The sequence below is a fragment of the Lepidochelys kempii genome, chromosome 2 (genome assembly GCF_965140285.1).
Source record: "Lepidochelys kempii isolate rLepKem1 chromosome 2, rLepKem1.hap1, whole genome shotgun sequence".
NCBI lineage: Eukaryota > Metazoa > Chordata > Testudines > Cheloniidae > Lepidochelys > Lepidochelys kempii.
The window spans coordinates 200618075-200634678 of record NC_136381.1 but is presented as its reverse complement, the minus strand read 5'-3'; the positions used below and the strand labels follow the sequence as shown (position 1 = coordinate 200634678).

Below are 16604 nucleotides of genomic sequence, written 5' to 3'. Positions count from 1 at the left end.
GACTGGCCAGGACCTCTCCTCCCACACCAGAGAGACCAGAATTGGCTCAGACCTCCCCGACTAGGTAGGGTCTATAGCCAAGGGGGGAGCCTGCTGCCCTGCCCCCACTCTGTTGCGACCATGGTTTTGAGTCACTCTTGTACTAATTCAGCTGCAGTTACATTGTTTTCTTTAATGTCTTTACAAAATCTTGCATATTGTGTATCCACAGTCCAAAACAATATATTACAAATTGTGTTACATGATCACAGCCTTATCTGAGGTGCAGAAGACTGCTGTAGTCCACTGGTTTTGCAACAGCAGGATCTATTGGTCTGTTTATTTTTACCATAAGATAATACTATTGCATGGAGTCCGTCTGGTACCATAGAACATAATGCTTTACCTGCTGGTCTCTTTTCTCTGACTTCCCTTGGAACCACTTCAGTCCTGATATTGTACAATAAGGTTTACTTCAGCATGCTAAGTACACCAGGCAATTGATTTTTAAATCTGTGAGTTGTGGACTTCATGCAATAATAAATTATCAGGTTGCTGGGGCCAAAGTCTGAAGTTGCTGGAGTTGCATCAGCTTCTTCTATAAACTGATAATGTGTCCTAGTCACCAACATCTACTGTGCTGGTGAAATCCTGAGTTAGGCATAATATGGTTTCACTGCAATAAATATTTATGTTCATCACAAACCCACTGCATAATTTAGCTCAGTTGGTAATCTCTGCTCAAGAGTCTCATTAGTGCCTTGGCAGGGATGTTACAGGTCAGGATTACTATGCATTAGCTGTGCTATCTGGGGTAACTGTACATGCTGTCTTAAACCAACACTTACTTTCATAAACAGTAAGGGCCCAATACTGCAAATACTTATGCACAGGAGTCACCATGTTCTCATTGGTAGTCCCTTGAGATAGGGCCACCTGTGTATGTGTTTGCAGGATCAGGCCCCTCCTTAATTATAAACATTAAGCTGTTCTGTACCTTAACTATAGCAGAGCTGCACTTCATAATTTGTATGTGTTTATTTTTAAGGCCTGTATTTTGGCTTGGCCTTTTATGTGGTTTTTTTTTTGGTTTTTTTTTTGTTAAATTATTATTTATTCTGACTTTTCATCAGCTTCTCTAGTGTTTGAAGTGTAGTTTAATTTTGTTCTTTATTCTGTTTGTCCTTTTAATGTATTTCATAAGTTCTCCTGATCATGCCAAAACTGTGCATTACTTTTACATTTTGATCCACTATTTTTCATTGTTTGGACACACTCCCACTTGATTTCTAAAATGAACTGTGGTGTAACTAATGAATTACACCACTACTAAACAAAGTTTCTTATAAACAAATTTCTACTGTTGGAAATAAATGCAGACATTTACATACGGAAAACAAGAATCCCTTTTACAGTGATGTGAAAAGAAAGTGTGGCCTTTATGGAGCATGGGATAAATATTTTAATCCTTTAATTTGCCTGAATAATGCCATTTTAGAACCAGATTGTGCTCAGCATTTGCTGAGATGTGCAAGGAAGGGAGAGGGAATATTTTCCCCCCCTATTTGTATTAGTGTATTACCTAGACATCCCAGCCAAGACTAGGGTCCCATTGTGCTAGGCACTGTACAAACATAGTAAGAGACCGTCCTGGGTCTGCCCTAAACAGTTTACAATCTCAATTAAAAAAGCAGACAAAAGTCAGGGGCAGAAGCGCAGTAGCACAGATGGGTGAAGTGACTTACCCTAGGTCACAGCAGACCAAACGCAATCAGGAATAAAATCCAAATCTTATGAGCCTCAATCTAGTGCTGCATCCACTGCCTCCCTACTCCTATTCTTGTACCTGCTGCTCAGGGCCAGGCACCAATCAAGTCCTTGCACTCAGGAAGCAAAAGAGCCCCATAAAGCTAGCGCTGCTACCCTCTCTAGGGACCAGATCTAAACTGAAGTAAATAGAAGTCTTTCCATTAACTTCCATGGGCTCTGGATTAGTCCCCAAGGGGAAAAGGAAGGAGGTGGAGGGGGACACAGTAACTATGTTCTCTGGGAGCTTGTAACATTGTGAGACTCACTGCCACAGTGCCTCCTGCTGGCTGGCACCGCCCCTGTGTCCCTTCTGGACCCCGGTGCCGCTTTCTCTGGGGGTTCTGCCTCAGCAGCATCCCCTCAGTCTCTGGGTATCCCCTCCCCAGGGTACCCCCTAATCCCACCTTGCTTCAGTGCCTACTGCCAGTCATCATTTAGCCCCAGTCACTGGGGCCGACTGCAGCCTGTAACGGCCTCTCATCATTGGCAAGGGGGGCAGGACTCTGACTAGTCTCGGGTTGCCCCTTTGCAGCCCCAGCACCTGGTTTAGGCCCCGCACAAGGCCCTGCAGCCTGGGGGGTTGTCAGGCTGGAGATCCCCAGCCCCTCTTGCCTTTCCCCCAGCGCTGCCCTACCTCAGGTCCCTACTCAACTCCCAGGCAGCCAGATCCTTCCCTCTCAAAAGCTAGAGAGTCTTAAACACCTGTCTCACTGGCCTTTTATAGGGCCAGCTACAACCTGATTGGGGCGTGGCCCTAGCTGTGGCTGCCTTCCCCATCAGTTGAGGCTTGCTGCGTTCCCAAGCAGCAGCCCTCTCGCAGCCTCAGCCCTCTCCCAGGGCTGATTTTAAGCCCTTCAAGGCAGGAGCGGTGACCACCCCGCTTCAGAGCTCTTGGACACATTATATTAGTCTGTATTACCATAGCCCCTAGAAGTCCTGGTCACGTATCAGGACCATGTTGTGCTAGGTGCTGTACAGACACAAAGCAAAGTTCCTACCCAAAGACCTTACAATCTAGGTATAAGACAAGAGGCAAGAGATGGATATAGACAGACAAGAGACTACAAGGAAACAATACAGGGTATGTGGCAATATATCATGTAATCCTTACCAATTTGTAGGGCAGAAGTAGATCACTAACACGGTGTCATCACAGACACAAACACGAATTTAAACTTTTAAAAATAGTGATGATAAAATAACTGCAGTTTAAGACAATGAAGTTCTCTGAGGGAAATGAGTGAGACTACTCCCATGTCTAAGTGCTTTGCTGGATTAGGGACAGAGGAATCACCACCTTGCAGGACTGAGCATTAAAGCTGCCACAATGTTTTCAAGAAACAAGGTGGGAGAAGTAATATCTTCTAGTGGCCCAACTTCTGTTGGTGAGAGAGACAAGCTTTCAAGCCACACGGGGCTCCCCTTCAGGTCTAGGAAAGAAGAAGAGGAGCTGTGTGGCTCGAAAGCTCATCTCTCACCAGCAGAAATCGGGTCAATAGACGATATCACCTCACCCACCTGGTCTCTCTAATATCCTGGGACTGACACAGTTACAACTACACTGCATACAACGTTTTCAATTCAGGCAGTACAGCAGTGCCTCCTTTACACAGGGAGTAAGTCTTTGCAGAATTTCACCAACTCTGTATGTGTAACCGTAGTCATGCTTCTCCTAGAGTGGCTCCTCTAGTGTCTAGGGGTGGGGTTGCAGGGGTTCTGTCAGTCTAGTACCTCTTTATTTGTTCTGGTGCCACAAATAGACTGTCAATGTATGTAGTCTACCTCCCCAGCTAGGTCACTGCTTAATGCATTCCCCTTTTTGGAAGTTAAAAAGGGAACACAATCTAAAGACCTTCAAGCCCATTTCCATCTGGCACTTGCCACTCTGGGATTCCTTTATTCTCAACACTCAGGCTTCCCCTCTTAGTCTGGGGGAGCAGTAGGGAAACCCAGGCCCACCCTCTCCTCTGGTTTTTAGCCCAGGGACTTTGTTTAGGCACCTAAGAGCCATTTCTCCAATCCCACCACCATTTTCCCTGGGCTGCTCGTATCTTTACCTCACTCATCAGCATCTTCACAAGATCTGCAGACTCTGTTGCCTCCATCTTGACTTTGTGGTTCCTCACAGCTTCTCCTGAGACCAGCTACAGAAGCATTTCCTAAGAGCCAGTCTCAGGTCTTCCCCACAGCAGCTGAATTGTACTGCTATAAGCTTTCTCTACCTCTATCCTTAAAACAATCAGCATCTCTCTCCTTTAAACAGGAGTTCTCCCTCAGCCCTTTTCCTGGGATTGAGGTTGTATCCTAAGCCCCTTGCCTTAGAGTAACCAGTATTTCCTGGTTCCTCCCTCAGCTCTCTCTCAGGGATTGGGGTTGTGTCTCAGACCTCTTTGCCTTAGGTTAGTCATCTTCCCCTCCCTCAGGCAGGTGCTCCCTCCACCCTCTTTTTGGAGCTGGAGTTTGTGTGTCAGGCCTCTTTCCCAGCTGCAAGGCTTTTTGCCAGCTCCCTTCACCTGAACACTCTCTCTCCAATTAGTCTTCCAATCTGGGGAGTTCAGTAGACTAGCCTTCTCCTGTCAATGCCTGTCTGGTGTGAGGGAGGATGCAGCATTTATACCGGTCCCCTTCTCACACCTCCTTCACAGTTGATGGGATGAGAGGGGAGCCTTGCCTGGCCCTCCCTGCAAGAATCACCATCTGTTACCAGGACCCTTAAGTCTCTATATCAGGACCCTTCCAAACCCTTAACCGCTGAGGCCAGGTGATGGGATGGGCTAACCACTAGGTTCTACTGCCCTCCATGGCAGCCTACCCTCTCACAGTAATGTTATAACTTCTGATGATAGGACAGGCCCAGTGAAGGATAAATATGTTATACAACAGTGAGAGTTAAGACACTCAACTCATATTTTCTTGCTACTATTGGCATGTGTGCCATCCTCAATTTATTTTAACATAGTTATTTGTATTTCATTTTACAGTATGTCTGTATTTGGGGTATGATTAAAATACAGGTCTACTTTATTTGAAGAAGACACTTCATATACCAAGCGCAGTTTATTCAATTCATACTTCGTAGCATTGCAAAGTTGTTTCATTATGTACATGAAGGGTGTGATCTCCCACCACTGAAATCAATAGGATGTTGCTATAGACTTCAATGGGAGCAGGGTCAATGGGTCTACAAAGTTGTAGTTTTTAATGCAGTTGCTATTTTTGTTTTAATTTCCTTCTTGTTACCATAATGCGTTTTTTTGTTTGTTTGTTTTTTGCGGGTTTTTTTCTCCTTCTGGAGTCTTCAGAAAGGCCCCCTCAGGCCTTAAGTTATGGTGACTCATCTTTAGCAAGAATGGTTGGAACAGACCAGTGCCACTCCTGGATCAAGTAGAGAGGCCATTATCATGTGAAATCATGTCTTTTCTGTTTTAGCCCCTGATCCCGCAAATACTAATGCACGCGTTTAACTTTTCTACCCTCGTTTGCTCCACAATGGAAATACTCAGGGTATTAAAGTTAAGCATGTGTGTATTTGCAGGAGTGGGACCCAAGGGACTGATTATGCAGCATTCACAGTGTTGTCTCTCTTTGTTAGCTTGGAGAGAGTGAATCTAGGAACAAAGACTCCAGTCCTCAGAACGCTAATCACAGTGCAACAGATATTTTTCATTAGGTGATTTACAAACACTGGAAATAACCCAATCTAACTGTATCTGGCTAACCCAAAATAACTTATTCTGACCTTGAACTCTAATTAGAATTCTTCTGCCATGCAAAAGACCTGGCCTTTGGTCCTCAGAGTGATGGAGGTTAGAAGTTCTATGGAAGCACTTTACTCAGATCACTAACAATGTGACTCACGTTGCCAAACAGCATCATCTCTAACCAATTAAAAAGCAGTATTAACTGGTTGTAATAGGAGTCATATGTGTTGTTTCTGGGCCTGAAATATAGTATCCATGCTGTAGGGCCTGTAAGGTGTGAAGGTGTAATAAAGAGACTCACTGCTCCACCAGAAACAGGAAGAACACATACGAGCCCAGAAAAGAAAAAATCTGTCAGTAGATTTATACCTGTTTTAAAATGACAAAATATTATTGCCTGAAAGGGAGAAATGTTGGTTAAGTACAGTCGTTCCTAGAGAAGTATGTATGGACTTGGTTGTGGGATTTCCCTTTGCGCTCCCAGAGGTTGGTTGGCTGGTTGGTTTGTTTAATGCTTCAAAGAGCCATTTATGGAGTCAGTATTATGTGAGATCTGGTCTTCTCGGGTATTTCTTTTTGAAAGTACCATAGAAAGACCAGATCATGCATTATTTTCGCCACATGATGAGTTCCTGGATGTGCAAAAAGCCCACATAAACCAACCAGTAATACCAAGACTCTTGGGTTTATCTAATTCCCATGGAAACTGTGTATTGCTCTAATTCTTAAACTTAGTTTTATGATATTAAAGGTAAAATAAATCCATACACTCTTCCATACACTCCGTTCCACGTGATAATGGGATTGGTGCTCACCATAATTGTTTGGTATTTGCAGCATGGATGGGGGGAAGGGAAGAGATGTGCAGGAGCTGGAGGTCATAAATAAACTTCTTGTCATGTGAATTATCTGCATTGTGAAATATTCTATGTAACTGTCTTGAAATAATAATGAAACATTTATTTTAAGAGCTATGAAGTATACTTTTAAAAAATTGGCCCTGTTTTAGTCACGTGTCCGGTGGCAATTTATTTTAGTCACACCGCTAAAAAACACCCCACATCCTCTTGATTATTTCTCCCTATATGCAGATCTGCTTTTAAAATGGAAAAGCGTACATAAAAGCACCTTGTTCTTCAGATTAAGCTTATAAGAGCTTAATTGAGCTGGTTTTAACAACATTGCACTGGACTCCAGCTGTAGCAGACAGTCCTTCAAAGGCTGACAAGTATTTCATGGTTTTGTTTTCTTTTCAGCTGACCCCCTGGTTGGAAGTATTGCCACTCAGTATATGACTAACAGAGCAGAGCATGACAGAATGGCCAGACAGTGGACCAAGAGATATGCTACATAGGAATCTACTATAGAACATGCTGGACCTGTGCAAGCACATTCACTAAGTGCATCAATAGCCCTTCCCTTCCCTTTGTTCTTATTTTTTATTAAATTTTGAACAATTTTGTGACAAAAGGTTGTCCTTCCTTTCTGTTTTTATTTGTATTTGGTTCTTTGTTTGTTGGTTTTGGTTTTTCATTCTGTTAACTTGAAAGTTGCTTCCCTCAAATGTAGACAGGGAATATTGGTTATCCGTGCAAAGAATGTTGGATCTGTAATAGTATAGAGCTTTGTCCCAAAGCTTTGTATTGATGTGTGGTTTTTTCTTTTCATGTGGTCTTTGGGAAAACAAACAAATTCAGAATTATATCTCGTTTCTACTTAAATGTAGTGTTTAGGGTTATTTTTTTGTACTGAAGTCTTTAATGGTGGGTGCATGCTACTGGGAACAAGTTTTGTATAAAAGCTTAAAATCAAGAATCACTGTGCATTACTAAGACTGTGTTTATCACTAGCCTTCTGTTTCCCACACAAAAGGCTATTGGGTTGAACAAAATAATATGTATTTTGATTTACTTTAAAAAAAAAAACAGTGCTTGTAAATTTCTTAGGGACCTGCCACTTTTGACTGTGGATCAGTTGATGTACACTTGTATTATTAAAGCACTCAATAAAACACTGTGGCTGATAAATGCACTTTTTGTAAGACAGTGCTTTTGCTTTTTGTAGAGTGTAAATGGTATAGCTCTGCATGCAATTAAACTTGCATAATACCATTGCAAGTTAAGCCATTATATTTAGTCCTGAACTTTAAATTTCTCCTTGACAATAAGTTTCTTAACATGTAGAATTTGATAATAAACTCAATAAACTCTAGCTTTAATATAAGCTTTTTTTAAAAATATATTTTAAAAAGCTACCCTGTTACTTACTGGTGCCCAGCTACCCTGAAACCTCCTATATATCTTCTTTTCTACATCCATCTTGTTTGTAATAGTTAAAACAGCTGGTTACAAAAATAGCCCCACAATGAAAGTAGATAGTGGGCTGACGATTTTGTTCATCAGGGCTAATTTTTCCTTTCCCCAGGCTCTTGTAATTATAAAAGCAACTGTTATTTTAAAAAAAATTAAATCAAGGTTTTCAATGGCAAAATTGAGCCCACTGCACCAATAATTCCCAGCACGTCCCATGGCAAGGGTATTTCTATTCAGATTTGACCTTCAGGCTAATTTTAGGTATGCAGCCATAGAAGGAAAACTTCTACTCAGCTAAGGAAATGTGTGGGTGTTGTGATTTGGAAAATATATACTCTGATGCTGATTCTAAACGCTCTTTGTTACAAAGGCATCCTGGAAAATCCCTGTCTCCTTAATTAAACATTACAGATGCTGCATGCAGCATGCTTTCTCTCTCCCCTGAAACAACTGTTAAAGTCTTTGGAGCTCAGTATCTACATTTATGAGACACTAATATTATCTGAGAGTCTGGTAGTCTCAGAGCTCATAGCAATATACCAGGATGGGGGTCAGTTGATGGGGGGGGAGAAAAGTGGGTTGTATCAAATGACCTACCTATTATATGTTTAATAAATAGTATGAAACTATATATTAACAAGTATTTGTGTGTAGTGGAAAGTATATTATCAGATTTTTAAATTGGAATGTCACTTTTTTAAATTAAAAAGCCTGCATTGTTTTCTTTCCTGCTTTAATATTTATTGTACATTCATCCACCTTCTGTTAATGTTTTAAAAAAAATGCCCTAAATCCATTTACAGTTTAAATCTATTAGAGAACTACAAAGCATACTCAAGATGTACTGTACCATGTCAAAGAAATCTAATCTGTCAGAGCCATGGAAATATTTATATACTTATACCTTTATGATAATTTGGTTACTGGTAGGTCTAAATAAATAATCTCAATCTGTTCTATTTTGTAATATATGTCTGAGACCTTGAAACATTGTAGATTCACCACTGTGTGTGTTTGGCATTTTATCTGTTTAAATAAATATGAGTGTGGTTTTGAATAACATTAGGCAAAAGCTTCCTAATTTTAAGAGAAGTAGACTGGTCTACTGGAGTAGTCTGTTACTAGCTGGATTTGCTAGTCTAGAAAATATTTGTTATCTGTGGTTGTTTTCTCCACAACTCTTTTTTTCTTTTAAGTTAACTGAAAAAAGTTCACAAACAAAAAAAATTACATTAGCCACTCCTCACCTGCTGCTAATATTGCAGGTCAATGTAAAGTCCTGGATATAACAGCTATGTCTTCGTTTTAATGTCATTGGAATTCTGATGACAGGAGAATACAAGGTTGCGGTCAAGCCCCAGGAGAAAAATGGCTAAGAGGAAATAATTATGGAGGTAGCACTTTGCACTAAGGATATTAATCCACTCGTGCAATGTCTCCAGTCATCTATGCATCCTGCATTCTCTTTATTGGGGCAGAGTGAAAATCTACTGGTTAGAATTTGCAAGACTTTCAGCACGTGTCTTCATCTCTCCAAAATTTTGCTTGTAGTTCAGGTTCATCCATACCTCCCAAAAAAATCAAACTGCAGGTTTTGTATGAAGCCATGTGAACCTAGCAAAGTTAGTTTTGTTACAGAGTCAACAAAACTCACTATTTTTTCCTCTGCTACCTCTCAAGCATGGGAGGAGCTCCCCATAAACATATTCAAGGCCACCTTGTTCTCCTTTCAGGTGTCTCTATAAAACTGTCCTCTGATATGATGCCTACATAATAGTGGTGCCAGCCTTATAGCACCATTTTTCATGCAGAACAGTTTTTGTTACCTTGTGTGTGTCTGATGTTCCTATCTGTTTTCTCTTGTTTTATAGGTAGATTATAAGCTCCTTGGGGAAAGGATTCTCTATATTTGTACAGTGCCCAGCATGGTTACGGGGGCTCCTACATGCTACTGCAATAATCGTTTTCCCTACAGTCCAAGCCCTGATCTTTCTCTGGGGAAAGCCACGTGACCTTCTTTCCTTCTCATCTCTGTTTATTGGGGTGTCCAGTTGATAGGTACCTTCTCCCTTCCTCTAATCCCTCAAAATGTATCTTCTGAGAAACTGGCAGTCTGTCTAATCCTGCCACTCTGCAGCAGTGGGACCTGCAAAGGAATCCTCCTTGCCCTTCTATTACTGCTGCTTGATTGCTCTCTGGATTTCAGATGCTAGAGTGCACTATAGGATCAAGAAATCTCTGACATCTAACAAGCCACCACCTGAAGACAACAGAGGTGGGCAGAGTAGAAGAGTACCATCCTCCCTCATCCCAGAAGAAAAGAGCATGGTGAGGGGAGGATCCCAGCCAAGCAAAAGCAAAATACCAAACCAGGAAGAACTAATCTGATTTTGATTTTTAAGTATAGCCAGAAACCTCCCCCACTTTAGCTAGATCTCAGAAAACCTATTGGCATCTTTGGTGTATTTCAAATTTATAGTGTATCTTAAAACCAGGTAAATTTTGCCAGGATTTATGAAATCTTACAACCAAGTGGCATTCTGCTGCTGGTTCTTCAGCTCTTAACTCCAATGTGTACCGCATCTTAATAGAAAGATTGCTTTGCAGACCACCTCCCCCATTCCTCTTGGGAGTTGCATAACATCCCCATGACAACTATGGTAATTACTGACATTGAAAAGCAATATTAGGAAAATATTTATGTATCTTTTGCTGTTTTTGGTGTGACGAATACTTTATTCTTTTTGAAATAAATTAGTCACACTGTCTACTTTAGCTCTTCATTTCACTTCCTCATTCCATCTGGTCTGTTTCTCCTCAATGTAAACAAGGAATAGAGCTGCCACCACGGGACCAGCCAGTTCTCCATATCTCACCAGCCAAGTGAACTGTGGAGCTTGAGTGGTCCATAGAGCACAGCTTGGGAACCTTCACTCCACACAGTAGCAATTCCAGAGGTGTCATCCTCATGACAGATATACCATTAAAAATATAGAAAAAGCACAGATAGTTTCTCTTTTCAGGAGCCTGGCAAATGAGTGTAAAATGACTGTAAAGCAGAAAGTGAGCATAGGCAACATGTACACTGCCCCAGACATATTGTTTTGTCTTCAAAGGACTTGCAGGATCTTTTGTTGTATTAAATCAGACCCATGCTGATCGTATTTTAAAGGATACTTTTGGCTTCCATTAATATTTTTAATGAAATATATCTCCCTTCCCCAGTATGTCATTCAAAACCACCATGACACTGCCTAAAATTGTCTAAATATGTACTTGCTCTCTAGACTGTAGCAGTTCCAAAGTTAAATAACTTTTAACAATGGCTGTTATTTAGCAGAATGATATTAATGGGTGCAAAGAAAACCCTGCAACATGGTCCTCAGCCTGCAATGAGCTGCATGAAGACAGATGCTTATCCCCACGTAAAACCTCACGGAAGTTGCTTGAGCTGGGTATGAGTGCAAGGGTCTGCCTACACGCATTTCATTGCAGGATCGGGGTTAAATCTGTAATTGGCCTCCTCTGAGACATTTTTATACGATATGTCAGTAGTCTGCAGAGGTTGTTAAAATTACTCCTGTCAATAAAAAGTGGACAAGAGTAATTCAGAATTCTCTGGCATTTGTTTTAGAGGAGCCTTAGAAATGTGGCCCTCATATGATGCAGTAATTTCAAACAATACAAAAAAAAATAGGCAGTAAAGGTCCAATAGTAGTTGACGATGAAGCATTTACTAATTTTAAAAAAGGATGGAAACTAGTGGAGAGAGACTGGAAACAGCAAAAGCATCAGTAGAAATTTTAACATTTGTGAATCCCAATATAGGTATATTAAATTCACCTACATTGATGAAATAAATAGCAAAAGTCACCTTACAGTCATAAAAAAGCTGAAACAAAAATAAAGGGCTGTCCACTAGGGAGCCAACTCCCGGGCAGCACTACACAGCACGTTAGTAAAATATGTAATGGTACCTTCCTGAGCTGTTCAGTGCCGAACTCCTGCCCTTCAAGTGCCTCTTCCCACAAATGATCCCTCATCTCCTGCCCCACAGGAAGCAGCACCAGCCCTTCAAAAAGGGTCCATGCCTCAGCACCATCCTCTATCCAAGAGCCAGGTTTGGGTAAGAGCCACCACTTTCACTGAGTACTCAACTTCCAGCTTTTAGCTGTTGCCTTTGTAATGGTTCCACCTTATTCTAGCCCACAGGGTGAATGTGAGAGAGTGGGCGTGGAATTCTGGGCCCCACCCAGAGAAGGAGAAGTTGCAGGCTTTTATCTAGACACTGGTGGAAAAGTATAATATCTTAAAGTCAACGGTTTCAGAGTAACAGCCGTGTTAGTCTGTATTCGCAAAAAGAAAAGGAGTACTTGTGGCACCTTAGAGACTAACCAATTTATTTGAGCATGAGCTTTCGTGAGCTACAGCTCACTTCATCGGATGCATACCGTGGAAACTGCAGCAGACTTTATATATACACAGAGATCATGAAACAATACCTCCTCCCACCCCACTGTCCTGCTGGTAATAGCTTATCTAAAGTGATCATCAGGTGGGCCATTTCCAGCACAAATCCAGGTTTTCTCACCCTCCACCCCCCACACAAATTCACTCTCCTGCTGGTGATAGCCCATCCAAAGTGAAGTAAGTTCTAATGGAAGGGGCTAAATGAATAGCGCAGAGTTTAGAAATCTTTTGTTGTTCCACCAATGAGTCTCAGCCTCATAGGCTTGGAGGCACTTCCTATAGCAGGGGTGTGCAAACTTTTTGGGCCGAGGGCCACATCTGGGTGGGCAAATTGTATGCAGGGCAGGGGGTTGGGGTGCGGGAGAGAGTGCGGGGTGTGGGAGGGGGTGTGGTGTGCAGGTACAGGCTCAGGGCAAGGGATTGGGGCAGAGGAGGGGTGCAGGGTGTATGAGGGGGCTCAGGGAAGAGGGTTCTGGGAAGGGGTTGAGGTGCAGGAGGGGTGTGGGGTGTGGCAGGGGGCTCAGGGCAGGGGGTTGGGATGCACGGGGGTGCAGGACTCAGGGCAGGGGGTTGGGGTGCAGGAGGGGTGCGGGATGCGGCAGGAGGCTCAGGGCACGCAGTTGGGGTGCATGGGGGTGCAACAGAGGGCTCAGGGCAGGGGGTTGGGGTGCAGGCAGGGGGCTTAGGGCAGGGAGTTGGGGGCAGGGGTGCAGGATGGTTTGGGCTCCAACATGACAGCGGCATGCACCGGGGCCAGGGCAGGCTCCCTGCCTGCCCTGGCCCCACGCTGCGCCGCTCCAGGAAGCAGCCAGATCCACATCCCTGGGGCCCCTGAGGGAGGGGGAGCAGAGGGCTCCATGCATTGCCCTTGCCACGCCTCCAGGTACCTCTCCCGAAGCTCCCATTGGCCACGGTTCCCCATTCCCGGCCAATGGGAGCTGCGGGGGGCAGTGCCTGGAGGCAAGGGCAATGCACGGAGCCCTCTGCTCCCCCTCCCCCAGGGGTCCCAGGGACGTGGTGCCAGCTGCTTCTGAGAGTGGTGGGGGGCCTGGGCACCATGGGGGGCAATCCCACGGGCCGGATCCAAAGCCCTGATGGGCCAGATCCGGCCCGCAGGCCGTAGTTTGCCCACCCCTGCCCTATAGGCTTGTTCAATTGCTGCTTCATTCCCATCAGTGTTTAGCCTCTCTGCTGAGATTGCCACTAAAGGCCTGATCCTGCAAAAGTTTATGCGTATGCTGAATTTAATATTAAGCATATACGTGTAATACCTACACCACAGACTTCTGCCACCATCACTCTGTCAGTCAGGGGCGTGAAGAGCTGTGATCCTTGACTGATAGACCTGGGCTGGCAAAAGCCCCTAATGTAGATGCAGTTAAACTGGCATTTACTCTTTTACCAGCATAGTTTATTTCACGTGGTGCTGGGGAAGAAGAGGAGAAGATAAGCTGTAACAACAAAAGCACAGGTTTACCAATATATGCTGCAGCCACAGTAGGAGTGCTTTGCTCCTATAGTATAACAGTATTCCCACACGGGTAAAGTGCTCCTACTGTAGACATAACCCAAGTGTTCATACAATCAGGGCCATAGGAACTGGACTGAAACCTCCTAGCACGACTTCATTTTGCATAGGCTACAAAACAGCCTTCAGATGGTAACAACAGGCCAATGAGCAATGGACCTAGACTCCTAACCTAAACAAGCGAAGTCCAGTGAAAAACTCCAGAAGCCATTACCAATCTCCTGCATTACCTGGCTTCCCTAAGCCCATTGTTAAAATCTTTTTGAACTGGACAATGAATCTATATTTTATTTTAAAGGTTTGTGAATGCAAAAAACCTGCTAATTTTAAACAGTCCAGAATTGCTCCAAGAATTTGTGGTGGTTTGGAAGAAAATAGATACATGTGATCATGGATTGGCAGTACCGCCCAGCATTTCTAAATTACTATGGAGAAAGGGGAAGGCTTATTATGATCATGTGAGGTAAACAAGGTTTACTTCCATCTGACTAATATAGAAGTAGTTGTCGGAATTAGTCTCAGTTTTTAACTCAGCTCCTTTGGTACAGTGAAGCAGAGGCTTCACTAACAAAAATCAATTTAACTTTTTCCTCAGCTTCCGTGAAAGACCCTAATCTAGAAAGAGGATCTATGCAGGTGGCCCCTTACCTCTGTGCAGATCCCGTCTGAAATTAATAGGGCTCTTTGTGGACATAAGGGGCCACCCAAGCAGATCCAATGGCAAGATGTGAGCCTAAATTCTTAGACCTCATCCCAGCAAAGCCCTTCCCCATGGGGTTAACTTTACAAACAACTACATACAGTGCATAAAGTTAAGTATGTGTGTGTGCTTTGCAGGATCAGGTCCTTACATGGCTGTTTTTTGGCTTTGACTTTTTTCCAGATTCAACAGTGTCTTGTGTCAAAGTAGATGAATAATTTCAGCAGGGGAAAAAAAAAGGTTAAAAAGGATATTCAGGCTGGCCTTGCAGACACTATGCACGTGCTCAAATTTATTACTGTGAGTAGCCCCACTAATGGGACTATATTTGCCCAAGCTGCTTTTCTCCACACAACTGATTGCCCATCATATATTCATTTCCATTTATTTTTCAAGCACCGCTCCTCATAAAAGTGCCTGTCGTCAGTGTGCATTTTTTAACAGAAGCATTTGTTTTTAAACAAACATTCCCCTGCAACATTTGCAACCCAACAGTGCAGCATTGAGACCCTGAATGTAAAACTGATTATATCCAAGAGTGAGATTGCCTTACAGGCCTTGATTTTCATTGTCCAAGCTGACAGAAATCCAAAATGTAAAAAGCACAGTGAAAAGTAAATTCAATTTCTAATAATCTAAGAAAAAAGAAAAGGAGTACTTGTGGCACCTTAGAGACTAACCAATTTATTAGAGCATAAGCTTGTGTGAGCTACAGCTCACTTCATGGGATGCATTCAGTGGAAAATTCAGTGGGAAGATATATATATACAGAGAACGTGAAACAATGGGTGTTACCACACACACTATAACGAGAGAGTGATCACTTAAGGTGAGCTATTACCAGCAGGAGAGCGGGGGTAGCTCACCTTAAGTGATCACTCTGGTTACAGTGTGTATGGTAACACCCATTGTTTCATGTTCTCTGTGTATATAAATCTCCCCACTGTATTTTCCACTGAATGCATCCGATGAAGTGAGCTGTAGCTCACGAAAGCTTATGCTCTAATAAATTTGTTAGTCTCTAAGGTGCCACAAGTACTCCTTTTCTTTTTGCGGATACAGACTAACACAGCTGCTGCTCTGAAACCTGTAATAATCTAAGGTGTCACTAGTAACATAGGTAAAGAAGGTTTCAGAGTAACAGCCGTGTTAGTCTGTATTCGCAAAAAGAAAAGGAGGACTTGTGGCACCTTAGAGACTAACCCATTTATTAGAGCATAAGCTTTCGTGAGCTACAGCTCACTTCATTCACTTGGTTAGTCTCTAAGGTGCCACAAGTACTCCTTTTCTTTATAGGTAAAGAAGTGAGTTGATGGACCACATACTATTTTTCAGCGAACAGGGCTCCTTTGAGCAATTACACGCTTCCAGGGGGCAGGAAAACCTTGCTTCATCATTGACAGGAAGAGAGTTAAAATTCTTTCCTGCAGCCCAGCCAGCTTTTCAGCTGCTTCCTCTCAAGCAATGATTGCCATCAAACCCAGCCACGGAGTTGGGGGGAGGGAGGATGGGAATGTGGCTGAATTCAGCTGGAGTGAGATAATTGGGTCATTAATGAGGAACTAGAGTAAGGTAGCGGGCTGGAGCATCAAAGAGTAGCCAAGCTTTTTAAGGTTTTGAAAAATTCCTAATGCCAAGATTTCTTTTCTGTTTATTGAAAGTTGGCTGGAAGAAGCTGTTTTGCCTTTCTTCGTTGGACCAGGCTGCTGAACTTGAATGTGTAGCGTGTTTTGCTTGCCCTGGCCTCAGCTAACCTAGTGTATCCTAGAGACATACTTAGGTGAGTGTTCAGTAGGTGATTATGCACTTGTTTCCCATACATAATGTTTGAGGGCACAAAACTGAAGGAGAGGTGACTTGACTCACCCTCCAAGTGCAATAACTGCCTAAAATGGTGCACTGTAGGGGGAGGGTATATTTTCTTATTTGGCAATGGAAGAGCTGCATAAAAACAGGAACCAAATGAGTCACACACTTCGTTGCATCTGTAGGCCGGGTACAATACACACCCGAGGGGCTCCTTGCATCCCTCTAACCCTCACGCAAGATCCTTGTGTGCCACCCTCCCATCCTCTATTTCAGGGACTTCCTGTAATTCCCCCCAA

At 43.1% G+C, this 16604-nt stretch overlaps 1 protein-coding gene across 1 annotated transcript in view; it reads left to right on the top strand.

Annotated features, from left to right (window-relative positions):
- Positions 1 to 8756, top strand: part of UBE2E2 (ubiquitin conjugating enzyme E2 E2) — a 342164-nt gene extending 333408 nt beyond the window's left edge. Inside the window, exon 6 of the mRNA XM_073333493.2 lies at positions 6746 to 8756. Coding sequence (XP_073189594.1) covers positions 6746 to 6843 — 98 coding nt within the window. The 3' untranslated portion in view covers positions 6844 to 8756. The remainder of the gene's footprint in view (positions 1 to 6745) is intronic.
- Positions 8757 to 16604: the final 7848 nt, after the last annotated feature.